Raw genomic sequence first — 12291 nt, 5'->3', positions numbered from 1 at the left:
AAACCAGCACTCAGCCGGGATTGGGAAGCGGGGCTGGTTCTGAGTCAGGGTTCTTTTTGTTTGGTTTTGTTTTGATTTTTTTTTTTTTTTTTTGAGATAGGGTTTCTCTGTAGCTTTGGAGCCTGTCCTGGAACTCGCTCTGTAGAACAGGCTGGTCTCAGACTCTCAGAGATGCTGGACTGAAGACATGTACCACCACTGCCCGGAGCCAGGATTCTTGTTCTTCTTCTGAGGAACTAGGTTGGCTCTTCTCCCTAGACAGGGGATATCTGGGATCTGTTTTCACAACTGCTGGCAAGTTTTTCCAGATCCTTCTTAGTAGTCTCAGTAATTGTCAACGTTGGTGCTGTAAGCCACCTTCTCCTGCATTCTTCTGCCGGATGGGCAGCTATACACCATTGCTTCTCTGGACCACAGATTAAAACCTATAGTGTTTCTGTGGTACTTTTTCTCCTTGATTATACTATTTCAAATCTCTGTGAAGTAGATGAGGTTCTTGAACATCTTGTAATGCTCAAGTTGGAGACTGCGAGGCCACTGTACTGACTTGCCCGGGGATACACAGTGAGTTAGTTAGTGACCCAGTCAGGACTGCTGCCCTGGTCTCCCAGCTCTAAGCCCATCCATTGTTGTGCTGTTGGTTAGACACATACAGCTGCTGCTGTGTTGAACAGTCTCTCTCATTTTCACCTGGGTATCTCTCTTCCTTAGGCAACCTCATCATTAAGGACAGGTTCATCAGAAGATGGGTGCACAAAGAAGGCTTTAGTGGCTTCAAGAGGTACGTGACTGCTGCTGAGGACAAGGAGCTGGAAGCGAAGATCGCAGTAGTTGAAAAATACAATATCAGGATTCCGGAACTAGTTGAAAGGATAGAGAGATGCCACATAGAAGATCTGGACTTTGCAGGTAAGGAAAGCAGCTGTTGCCTTTCCTTCAAGAGGAGGAGTGGATGGTCTCTTAAAGTACCTCTGCGTCTGTGGCTACCAGTGACTGTGCTCATTAAGAAAAGGGACAGGGCCTGGTGTGGATCCTAGCACCATGTTAAATACTAAAGAAATACAGAAGCAGAGCAGCTGTTTCCCCACAGGATCTTTTTATTTCTGTTCCACTTTCAATCCAGTGGAATAGGATTTTCTAGACCTCGCTCTGCCATGGGTAACTTTGGGCAAGCTGCAAAACTGCCTTCTGGGCCCCTGTCCCTCTATGCCTAAAGTGAGTGTGGGATGTGGTCAGAGTCTCTCTGGCCTCTTGAATGGGCTCCTTTGAGGTATTCCTGTGACTGGTTATTTTACTTTCTCACCCTTATTTCTACCTGCACCCTTTCCCTATGCAGGGGCACACCTGCGAGGATGCTTTGTTTCATTCCCTGTGGGGGTCCCCATCTAACTTGCTACATTTCTGTTCTAGAGTACATTCTGGGCACTGTGCACAAGGCCAAAGGCTTAGAGTTTGACACTGTGCATGTTTTGGATGATTTCGTGAAAGTTCCTTGTGCCAGGCATAATCTTGCCCAGCTTCCTCACTTCAGAGTTGGTAAGGACACTGGATTGGGACACAGGGGCTCTTGGGGTGCTCCTGTTCTGTAGCTGGACTGGACTCCTTTGGTTTGGATGGGATAGGACAGCCTCCTGTTCCAGAACAAAGAGTCACACCTAGGTCTACACTTCTGATTTTTAATTCTGTTGTTTTAGGGAAGCCGGGCTTCCATGGGGTCTTTCTCAGGTGGCTGGTAGGATATTGCATCATGATGTCCCTGTGAACACAACTGCCCATCAGCTTTGGGCTTTGCATCATCAGACACAAATGATATGTCCCAGCCTCATGCAACTTCCAAACATCAGTGTACTTACTCAGCAAGGGAAACATGTTATTATTTGTAGTGCTGGAAGTTGAAAAGAGAGTCCTGCATGTTCCGGTGCTGGATCCCATCCCCACCTGTGTCCATTGCCGCTTTACCAGGGGTTCTCGAGGCTCAGGGTTAAAGTCTGCCCAGCACTGCTTTTGCTTTGACTTTAAATTTCAGAATAAAAGCTTAGGAGACGCTTCTGTAGGGGAAAGGAAAGTGGTTCTGGAAAGGTGAGGAGAGGAGGTGCAGCCTCTGGGAGTGACAGCACTGATAAGGAGGCTCAAGGCCTTAAGGGTGGTGGCAGCGCAGTGAAGGTCAGAGGTCAGACACATTCTACATGAAAAACAGGACAGAATCGTGGAAGCCATGGAAAGTTAAAGTCTGGAATGAGATTCAGAAACATGACCACACAATACAGAAAAGATAAAGCCAGGCAAGGGGGTGACCTGGGGTGAATGAACAGAGGGTCCATGGTAGGACTGTTTCAAGAAGCAGCATTTGCGTCGCCTGTGAGTGGGATGATTAAGCCTGTGTTTACAGACCCACCAGTTAGAACAGAGTATGGACATCATATTGTTGTGGTTGAAGGGAGAAAATAAAATCACATGAGAGACTGAAAAAAAAATCTCAGAATTAAAGCATTTGAAGTTTCCAAACCAAATAAGTTCTTTTACGATTTAATACTTTTTTTGGACACCAGTTTCATTAAGATATGACTTATACATTGTATAGCCCATTCGTTCAGATTGTAGGTACAACTCACTGGCTGCCAGAATGTTCATAGACTGGCTGGTCTAGTTTGCTAGGCATTGAGCCTGTGAGATGGTAGATGTGAGGTGGACTTAGAAATGTGTCATCTTCGTAAAGCAAAGAAAAACCAGCCTACAATTCACAGTTTCAGAGAACCTTGACAACAAAGAGGACCCTAAGAGAGCCATACATGGATCTAATTTACATGGGAAGTAGAAAAAGACAAGATCTCCTGAGTAAATTGGGAATGTGGGGATCATGGGAGAAGGTAGAAGGGGAGGGGAGTGGAGAAAAATGTATAGCTTAATAAAAACAATTTTTAAAAAAGTCAGAAAAAAAGAGAAGAAGTGTGTCATCTTCTTTGTGATGATGTGAGGCAGTTCCAGATTAGAGTGGACTAATCCAGATAGACACTGTAGGAAACTGAGAGGAGCACAGACCTTGGTTCATATCTGCCCCTTAATTAGTGGTAGGCTCATTCGTGAATGTGGTATCCTCTGTACACCACAGTCTTACTGTCTGCCTCATAGACAAAAAAAAAAAAAAAGTGAGGACAAAGCACATTAGTATCCACTGAGTTCATTGTACACATTAATATCTGCTGGGTCCATTACACATATTAGTATCCACTGAGTCCATTGTACACATTAGTATCTGCTGGGTCCATTGTATACATTAGTATCCACTGAGTCCATTGTACACATTAGTATCTGCTGGGTCCATTATCCATTGTACACATTAGTATCTGCTGGGTCCATTGCACATATTAGTATCCCGTGGGTCCATTGCACATATTAGTATTCCCTGGGTTCATGCACATATTAGTATCCTGTGGGTCCATTGCACATATTAGTATCCTGTGGGTCCATTGCAGATAGTATCTGCTGGGTCCATTGCACATATTAGTATCCCGAGGGTCTATTGCACATATTAGTATCTGCTGGGTCCATTGCACATATTAGTATCTGCTGGGTGCACACAGTAGTATATACTGAGTCCATTGTACACATTAGTATCTGCTGGGTTCGTTGCAGATGTTGAAGAGTTAGTTAACATAGCTAAGATTTACTGTGTAACAAGACTAAAAATAAATTTTGTGTAATTAGTTATTGAGGTTTTTGTTTGTTTCAATTGACATTTGTAGGAAAATTTTGTATATATAGCTAGCAAATGTTGAGAGGCTTGTAAGGCATTAGTGAGAAGTTCCAAGCATTTAGATGAGAAAATGAGTTTTTGTAGGTAGGCTTTTGAATTGTTTGTTCTCCTTTTTTAAGAGTCATTTTCTGAGGATGAATGGAATTTGCTGTATGTTGCTGTTACTCGTGCCAAGAAGCGGCTCATAATGACCAAATCACTGGAGAACATCCTGACTCTGGCTGGGGTAAGAGAAATGGGTAATTTAGGAGTTACTTTCCTACTGTTTGCAGGATCAACCTGAGCCTTAAGATGAGGGTGCTGGGTGACCTCGTAAGTGCACAGAGGCAAAGGTCACTAGAGCAGTAGTATTCTAACCAATGAAATGAGCGAGTGTATTCATGCCAGACTGCACAGGTCTGTTTAAAATGTCAATGCTTTTCATATACTTCTTGATTCTGCATTTGCTCAGCCAATTTCCCTTTCCTGGGGGGAAAATTGGCAAATTTGTGTTTTGTAACTACAATCCCCTCCATCCCCCGCCCTGCTCTGTTTGAAGTGGCACCTGCTTCTAGCAGTAGATTTTCCAGAAGAATCCCCAGGGCACATGAGTCTCTAGGTATCTGGGCCAATTCTTCTGAGGAGATGCAAGAAAGTGAGCTCACTTATATTTAGTCTTTTATTGCAGCTCTCACCTTCACCCTCCACAAACAACTTGCTCTCCATCCGTGCCTCATCACTTTCTCTGTCCTGCTTTTTCACAGGCATAGCTATAAACAGTTTAGTCTTCCCAGCCTTGAGTTTGCATTAACAGCCACTGATGTGCTTCTTTCCCTGAAGCAACCAAGGAGGCTTAAGCCCAAAATCTAAACCGTAGGTGTAAAAACTGATGGAAGTGCTTTTTTTTTTTTTTTTTTTTTTTTTTTTTTTTTTTTTTTTTTTTTTTTTTTTAGTCTTAGTAGATTTTCTGTTGCTGTGATGAAACACCATGACCAAAATCAATTTGGGGTGGAACAGGTTTATTTTAGCCCCTACTTCCACATTACAGTCCATCACTGAGGGAAGTCAGGATAGGAGCATGGAAGCAGGAGCTGGTGCGAGGCCATGGAGGAGTGCTGCTTGCTGGCTTCCTCCACATGGCTTCCCGACTCTGCTTATAGCACCCAGAACTCTGCCCAGGGGTGGCGTCACCCACAATGAACAGTGCCTTTGCACATCAATTATCAATGAAGAAAATGCACCTAAATCCCACCCAGTATAGGCATGTTCTCAATTGAGGTTCTGTCTTTTAAAATGACTCTAGATTGTATCAAATTAGCATAAGACTAACTGGGACACTTACCTATCCCACAGTATAAGACTGTACAGAAAGGCCATTTACCTGTACCTGTTCTGTGTCTTTTCTTAAGGAGACAACATAGTTGTCTGATTCCGCAAAGGCTCAAACTAGATGAGACAGTTACTAGATTCTAGTGAGGGACGTTCAGTGTCCTAGAGTTCTTAAGTAGTGGGAGAAAGACCTTTACTCATTGTTGCATAGTGTCTGTGTCTCGTATGTGTCAGTCATCTTCTCAGTACTAGAATTACAGTGCATAAGGTAAATCCCTGTCCGCATACGCTGCATCTAGATTAAGAGGTAGACAATACTAGAAAAGGAATTCTTCATGTTTTTGGGGAAAGATAATATCAGATCTTAAAAGGAGAGCCTTTGCAAGTAAATCTTTTCTATGACATCACAACAAAGTTTTATGCTGGATGCAGTGATGTTTGTCCGCAGTTCCTCTCCTCAGAAAACTAAAGTAGGAGAATGCTTGGCACCAGCCTGGAGAGCATAGTGAGACCCTGTCTTAAGTAGCAGCAGAACAGGCATGCAGAAGCCCTCTGGCACAGGACCAGTTACCTTGCATTTTATTTAGACTTTTACCTTCTATTCCCCATTAGCATTTTCCTTTAAGCCTCTGAGGTAATCTGCCTGTGGAGTTTGAAATCAGCTGCATGTTGGAGCCTGAAACTGAGACACAGAATAGATCTGGGAGGTCTGTTGGTGAATACTCGCCAGCCCTGCGTTTAGTTTAGAGCCTGCTTATCTATAAAAGCAGAACAAAGCACAGCGTAGTCAGTTAGTGTCTAACCACAAGACTGCTTCTGTCCTTGAGTAAGCAGTTTTCTGTCTATTATGTGCTTGCTACTCGTAAGCAGTTTTAATTTTTATCTCTCTGTGCCTAAGGTTGGCATTACTAGCCTGCATCTTAATAGATAATGAGTTTTTTTTATGGGCAAAATATTCTTTTTCTTGGGCTTAATTAAAACTTTTTCACATACCTCAAGGATACTGGAGCAAGCAGAGCAGGTAAGCTTTAACTCAACTGAGTTTTAAGTCGGGATTGATTCCAGATGGAAACTAAGTCACATGTGGGCTCCTATAGCTACGCATTTCCTAAAGCTGCCCTTGACCTGCCTCTCATTGCATGTGACAGCCCCTAATCAGAACTTAGAACCCACACTTTTTCTTAATTCACATCTCCAAAGACACCTGGGCCACCCAAGAAGTACTTTCTCTATTAAGTATCAAATAGTAAATATTTTATGCTTTGCTGGTCACATGTTCTCTGAGAAGTAACTTAGGCCTGCTTTGTGCCAGAAGAGCAGCCCTGGGTAAGCCACTTCATATATGAGTGTGTCTGTGTTCTAGTGATCTTGATTGACAAGTCAGGCCTGGGTCTGGATTTGGCCCACTTAAACTTTACTGATTCCAGTTTAGATCTCTAAACCCATAGAGGTAAGCAGAGTGGCAATTTCATCTGCACATAGTCCTTGTTAAACAATTCTTTAAATAAACCTTGGCTATAAGTACTTTAAAAAAAAAGATTTGACTGGACAGTGGTGGCACACACCTTTAATCCCAGCACTCAGGAGGCAGGGGTTCGAGGCCAGCCTGGTCTACAAGAACAAGCTCCAGGATAGCTCGGGCTGATATATGGAGAAACTCTGTCTCAACAACAAAACAAACAAACAAAAAAAGATTTGTTTTTATTTGTGTGAATTAGTCTATGTGCGTGTGTGTGGAGCTGCAGGTGCCCATGCATGTGCAGAGGTCTGAAGAGGGCATTGGATCCCTCAGTGTTGGAGTTACAGGGCTGGAGAGAAGGCTCAGTGGCTAAGAGAGCTTGGGCCTGGGAGGAATGAATAGCTTAGAAGGGAACCAGAAATGTAAGCAAATACATTTTTTGTATTTGGACATGTGCAGACTTGAAGCTACTTTGTTATGGGTCGGAAGGATGTGCTGAATTCGTGCTGCTGCTCTGGGAAGGAGCTTGGGGGTGACAGTGGCAGGGATGTAAAAATCTGTAACTTGGGCTGGAGAGATGGCTCAGTGGTTAAAAGCATTGTCTGCTCTTCCAAAGGTCCTGAGTTCAATTCCCAGCAACCACATGGTGGCTCACAACCATCCGCAATGAGGTCTGGTGCCCTCTTCTGGCCTGCAGGCATACACACAGGCAGAATATTGTATACATAATAAATAAATATTTTAAAAAAAATCTGTAACTTCAGGAAGGGCTTTATGCTGTTAGTTCCTAGTGCTCAGTTGGAACCAGAGTGTCTGTGTCAGTTTCGTTGTTGCTCTAATGAAATACTTTACACGCACTGATTAAAGAAAGGTAGTTATGTTTTGGCTTACAGTTTTAGAGGGCTCACAGTGGGGAAGGTGTGGTGTGGTAGTGAGGTAGCAGAGGAAGTTATCTAGGGAGAGCTCAGGGCAAGGGCAAGCCCCAGATGTGACCTGTTGCTCCAGCTGCTCCACCTCCTACTTTTCACCACTCCAATAGTGCCACTGTATGGATCCATGTATTTGCTCAGACCCCTCAGGGTCTGATTGTCTCTAGAATAACCCCCACAGACACACCACAAGGCACACTTCACCAATGCCTAGGAGATTCTCTATCCTGTCTACCTGACAGTCAAGACTGTCATAGCGCTTATGTATGTATCTTCTATTTTCTGTAACTTGTGGGCAAGTCCTGCAAGGGAGTGAACCAAATGAATCAAAACAGGGGCCACATAGATAGTGAAGAATTCAGTAAGTAGCTAGTTGTTGTCCAGCAAATATGAAGTCATGCTTTAGTAGTCAGCAAATATGTGCACCCTGCTAGTGTCCATATTGTTTAGAATCCTCGGGAGCCGAGGTGAAGGGCCCTGACCCAGTGGTCTTTAATGTTCTATTTGGTAATGTGTGCCAGGCACTAATACCAGAGTGTGCTGTGGTGTTTACTTTATAAGATAATGTGAAATAGATGCAGATAAAAAAAGCTACAAGAAGCCAGGCCTCATGGCCCACTACTCGGGAGGCAGAGGCAGGTAGATCTCCATGAGTTCGAGTCCAACCTGGTCTACAGAGAGAGTTCCAGGACAGCCATGGCCACACAGAGAAACCTTGTCTTGAAAAACTAAAAAATATAAAAACAACAAAAAGCTGCAAGAGCCTTCCCTGCTGGGCAGTGACAGCTGGGAGTCAGCAGCGCAGGGCTGTGTGGGTTGGCTTGACTGTGGTGCTGTGAGTTGAACCAGGCCTTGCACTCAGTAGGAAACTGCTGTCACTGAGCCGTGTCCTCTGGGGAAGCTGCTTCTTACAGTTCTGAGTCTCAGCTCACCTGGATTGTAATTTATGCAGTAATTCTCTGGCTCAACAAGCATAAGTGTGCCTGCAGTTTCAGTCCTTGGAAGGGAGAGGCAGGAAGATTGAGAGTTTAGGCCCACTCTGGACTGTTTAGCAAGACTTTGTCAAAATGATGATGATGATGATGATGATGCTAACAACAATAATAATTATTAATGTTACAGTTGGGGATAGGGACTATGAATCCAGAAAGAGTCCTGAAACATCATTTAAATGATACATTCATGTTTATCAATCTATTTTTTTAAAATGTAACAATTTTACCAAAAGAACCAATTGGACTGGCTAGAGTGTTCTTTCTTGTCAATAGCACTGGAGTTAGGAATATTAGAAAATGAGAAAGCCCTCTGCTTCTGGCTATGTCTGAAGGGTGAAGCAGGTCCTTGGCTGTTGGAGGTTTCAAGTAGAAGGTAGCAGTATTGCCATGCATCTCCTCTGCCTTTCTCCTTCGCAGGAGTATTTCTTACAAGCAGAGCTGACAAGTAACGTCTTGAAAACAGGAGTGGTCCACTGCTGTGTGGGGCAGTGCAACAACACCATCCCCGTGGACACCATCCTTACCATGAAGAAACTGCCCATCACCTATGTGCGTTCACTGGCTGTTGGGTTAATTCATTCATACCCATTTAATTACCTGTGAGCTTTGTACCTGTCTAGGTTCTGGGTGAGGGGGGTAATGGAGAAGTCTATTTAATGCTTTTCTAAGAGCTTTGATACGGATGCACGGCAGATGTGAGGTCTGCCTTCATGTCAGAGATGGGATAATCAGGTTGAATGACACTGCCTGGGTGTGCTAGGCCGTCTGGGAGCTACAGCGGTGGCCAGACACTTCAGGGGAGAGCTATTTACCTGGAGGGCCTGGTTGAGTTTTTTTTTGGTTCTTTGTCACTTTCTTAATTCTTTGGTGCTAGAGATTGAACCAACTGGGTTGAACATGCTAATCCAGCATTTCAGCACTCAGCAAGCAGTAGCTCCAGTCCCTAGTCTCCATCTCTTGACTGGATATTTGTGGCTAATCCCCTAACGGACTTCGATAGAGTTGAATCTAGATGTTAGTGCTGTGTTGGGATTATCTCTGGGTGTCCACAGGAGTAAGGACATCACAGCCATAGTGCTTCAGAATGTTGGCAGCCGAGACAGTGATTCAGTACTTTTTGGTGGAAAATTCTTGTCCTTAGATGGTCACCTTACCTTTTTTCCTTATCCGTCCCTGTAGAGCAACAGGAAGGAAAACAAGGGTGGCTACCTCTGCCACTCGTGTGCGGAGCAGCGGATCGGGCCTTTGGCGTTCCTGACTGCCTCCCCGGAGCAGGTGCGCGCCATGGAACGCACTGTGGAAGACATAGTACTGCCCAGGCATGAGGCCCTGCTCTTCCTTGTCTTCTGAGGCTGACTCCATGTACTGAAGGAGCCATGCTGGACTGCATTCCTGCTCATGGGAGACTCCGAGTTCAATCACAGAGCATTTTTGAGGAAGAAGATACCAACTAGAGTTGGACCTGCCATTTCTCCGTTCCTTACAGATAGCCAGTTCCCACTTGCCTGTCTCTATATGCATCAGGTCAGGGAGTGGGGAAAGTCCTTTTGATAAAAAAAAAATCATTTTATGTATTTAAACTTTTATTACAAGGTTTCAATTAAATCGGCATTGCCCACTGGCATGCCACTGTGAAGTCTAGCTTCAGTATTGTCATTTCTAAGCTTTGTCCTACTGTCTGTTTCCCGTTATCTCTTGCAGTATCTTGTCACTGTTCATATGGTTTTCATGCTGAGGAATGACACATGAGTAAGCTGGGTCTTTGTCATTTAGGGTTCATGGGATAGACAAGAAGGTGGCATTACGTTCAGAAGACACGCACAAGGGGACAGTAGTAGGCGTCCCCAGTTTCCCGTTGGCACAGCTGGAGAGCCAAAGCACTTGCAGGAAAAGGTCAGCAGTCACTGTGGAGTGACTAGGGAGTCAATAGGGAGAGATGGGTGTGGAGGGGCTCATGATGGAGGGTAAGTTCTTACAGAAACCACCAGCAAAAAAAGCCTGTGTCTTGTCAATGTATATCATTTTAGTATTTGAGAATTTTGCCGTTTAACAGCTTTCTAATGCTGATGGCTGGTGGGTAAAAACATGTGACATCACCCAGAAAATTTACCATGGTAGCCTCAAGTCAGGCCAAGCAGTGTCCGATGTCTTTTGGCATCAGATCTTGGGTCATTCTAGTTATAATTTAGATTGTTTCTTTTGTTTGTTTGTTGTTGTTGTTGTTTTTTCGAGACAGGGTTTCTCTGTAGCTTTGGAGCCTGTCCTGGAGCTAGCTCTTGTAGACCAGGCTGGCCTTGAACTCACAGAGATCCTCCTGCCTCTGACTCCCGAGTGCTGGGATTAAAGGCCTTCGCCACCACTGCCCAGTTTAGATTGTATTTTAAAGATGTCAGATAAGGTAAAGGCTAGGTTTATAATGTCAGCAAAATAGTTGACTGATGGGCAGGCCCATGTTAACATAGTGGGTCTAGTCATTAGGGCATGGGGAATTTTCAGATGACCATCATTGGCATCACCTAGGAGTTCAGTGAGGCTAGCGGCACACATCTACCTGTGATTCCAGCATCTGGGAGGCTGAAGGCAGACCATCACAAGTTTCCAGTCAACCTGGGCTTCATGGAAAGTCCCTTTCATGCTAGGAGCTAAGCTGCAGTAGGTCAGAGTGTGAGTGAGGAACTTCCGGAGGCTTAATGGATTCCATGTGTTTACTTTGTCTTCTCCCCAAAGCCATACTAAAATGATGACTGAAAGAGTCTCCCCATCAGACTCTGATAGCAAAGAAAACAGATAACCACATGGAAGAACACTTACAGTTTGCTTCTCCACAGAGTCCATCTTCCTTCAATGGGGACAGGGACGTTAAAGTTTGTAGAAAGCAGATCAGCCATATCACCCAGTGAACAAACCTGGAGGCACGAAACCCCTCCCAGGTGCCAATGGTCACACTGGGCTTCAGTGCCTGTGAGCCATGAACCAAAGAGCACCTTTCTGGTGAACACCGAATGCCAAAACGGGTCAGCTTGGAGGGTCTGTGTAGGGAAAGAAGAATGTCTGTGTATCTTTAATAATAGAAGGTTAAGGATGGTAGTGTGTGTGAGAGGGAGAGATAGACAGAGAGGAGAACACAATAAAGAAAGTGCTGACATAGGTGGAAGAAATAAAATAAAAATGCAACAAGTTAGAGCAAAAAGGAAGATTAAAATATAAGTTACCAGGCATAGTATTTTAATACATGCGTCTAATCCCAGCACTCAGGAGACAAAAGCAGGTAGATCTCTTGAGTTAGAGACCAGCCTGGTCTACATAGTTATAAGGAAAGCTACATAGTGAGACCCTTTAAAAATAAAAAAGCCGAACACAGTGGTACATATCTTTAACCAGGAGGAGGCAGAAACTGTTTGAAGCTTGAACTACATACAGAGTTCTGGGCCAACTAGACCTACATAGTGAGACCCTGTTGCAAGAATAAGCAAATAAATAAAGAGAAAATTAAAAAACAGGAAATCAAATTTGAAAGGGATTTTAGAAAGAGTATAGAAAACAAACTACAAAATTAAAAAAGAGAACTAGACCTGAGAATGTAGCTCAGTTGGTAGAGCGCTTGCCTTGAGTATGAACCAAGCCTGAGCTTTCGCTCCCAGCACCAGGAATGGTGGTGCACACTTGCAACCCCAGCACTCAGGAGATGAGACAGAAGAATTGGAAGTTCAAGGGCATCCTCCACTCCATCAGTGAATTCAAGGTCTGTCTGAGATACAGGAAACCCTGTCAAAAATGAAAATAACTCTGAATTGAGGATGTGAGTTTCCATAACCATAATTTTCAGTCATCCCAGTGCTGCGACCC

At 44.1% G+C, this 12291-nt stretch overlaps 1 protein-coding gene and 1 pseudogene across 6 annotated transcripts in view; both read left to right on the top strand.

Annotated features, from left to right (window-relative positions):
- Positions 1–10086, top strand: part of Fbh1 (F-box DNA helicase 1) — a 41492-nt gene extending 31406 nt beyond the window's left edge. For all 6 annotated transcript variants that reach the window (XM_048461184.2, XM_048461182.3, XM_048461186.3 and 3 more), the window contains 5 exons: positions 712–909; positions 1411–1536; positions 3874–3980; positions 8863–8994; positions 9625–10086. In XM_048461184.2, the coding sequence (XP_048317141.1) occupies positions 712–909; positions 1411–1536; positions 3874–3980; positions 8863–8994; positions 9625–9795 (734 nt within the window). In that variant the 3' untranslated portion in view covers positions 9796–10086. The remainder of the gene's footprint in view (positions 1–711; positions 910–1410; positions 1537–3873; positions 3981–8862; positions 8995–9624) is intronic.
- LOC125417544 (peptidyl-prolyl cis-trans isomerase NIMA-interacting 4 pseudogene) lies at positions 1868–3841 on the top strand (annotated as a pseudogene).
- Positions 10087–12291: the final 2205 nt, after the last annotated feature.

Source organism: Myodes glareolus, chromosome 14 (assembly GCF_982192425.1).
Source record: "Myodes glareolus chromosome 14, mMyoGla1.1, whole genome shotgun sequence".
Lineage (NCBI taxonomy): Eukaryota > Metazoa > Chordata > Mammalia > Rodentia > Cricetidae > Myodes > Myodes glareolus.
This window is presented reverse-complemented; position numbering and strand designations above follow the sequence as displayed.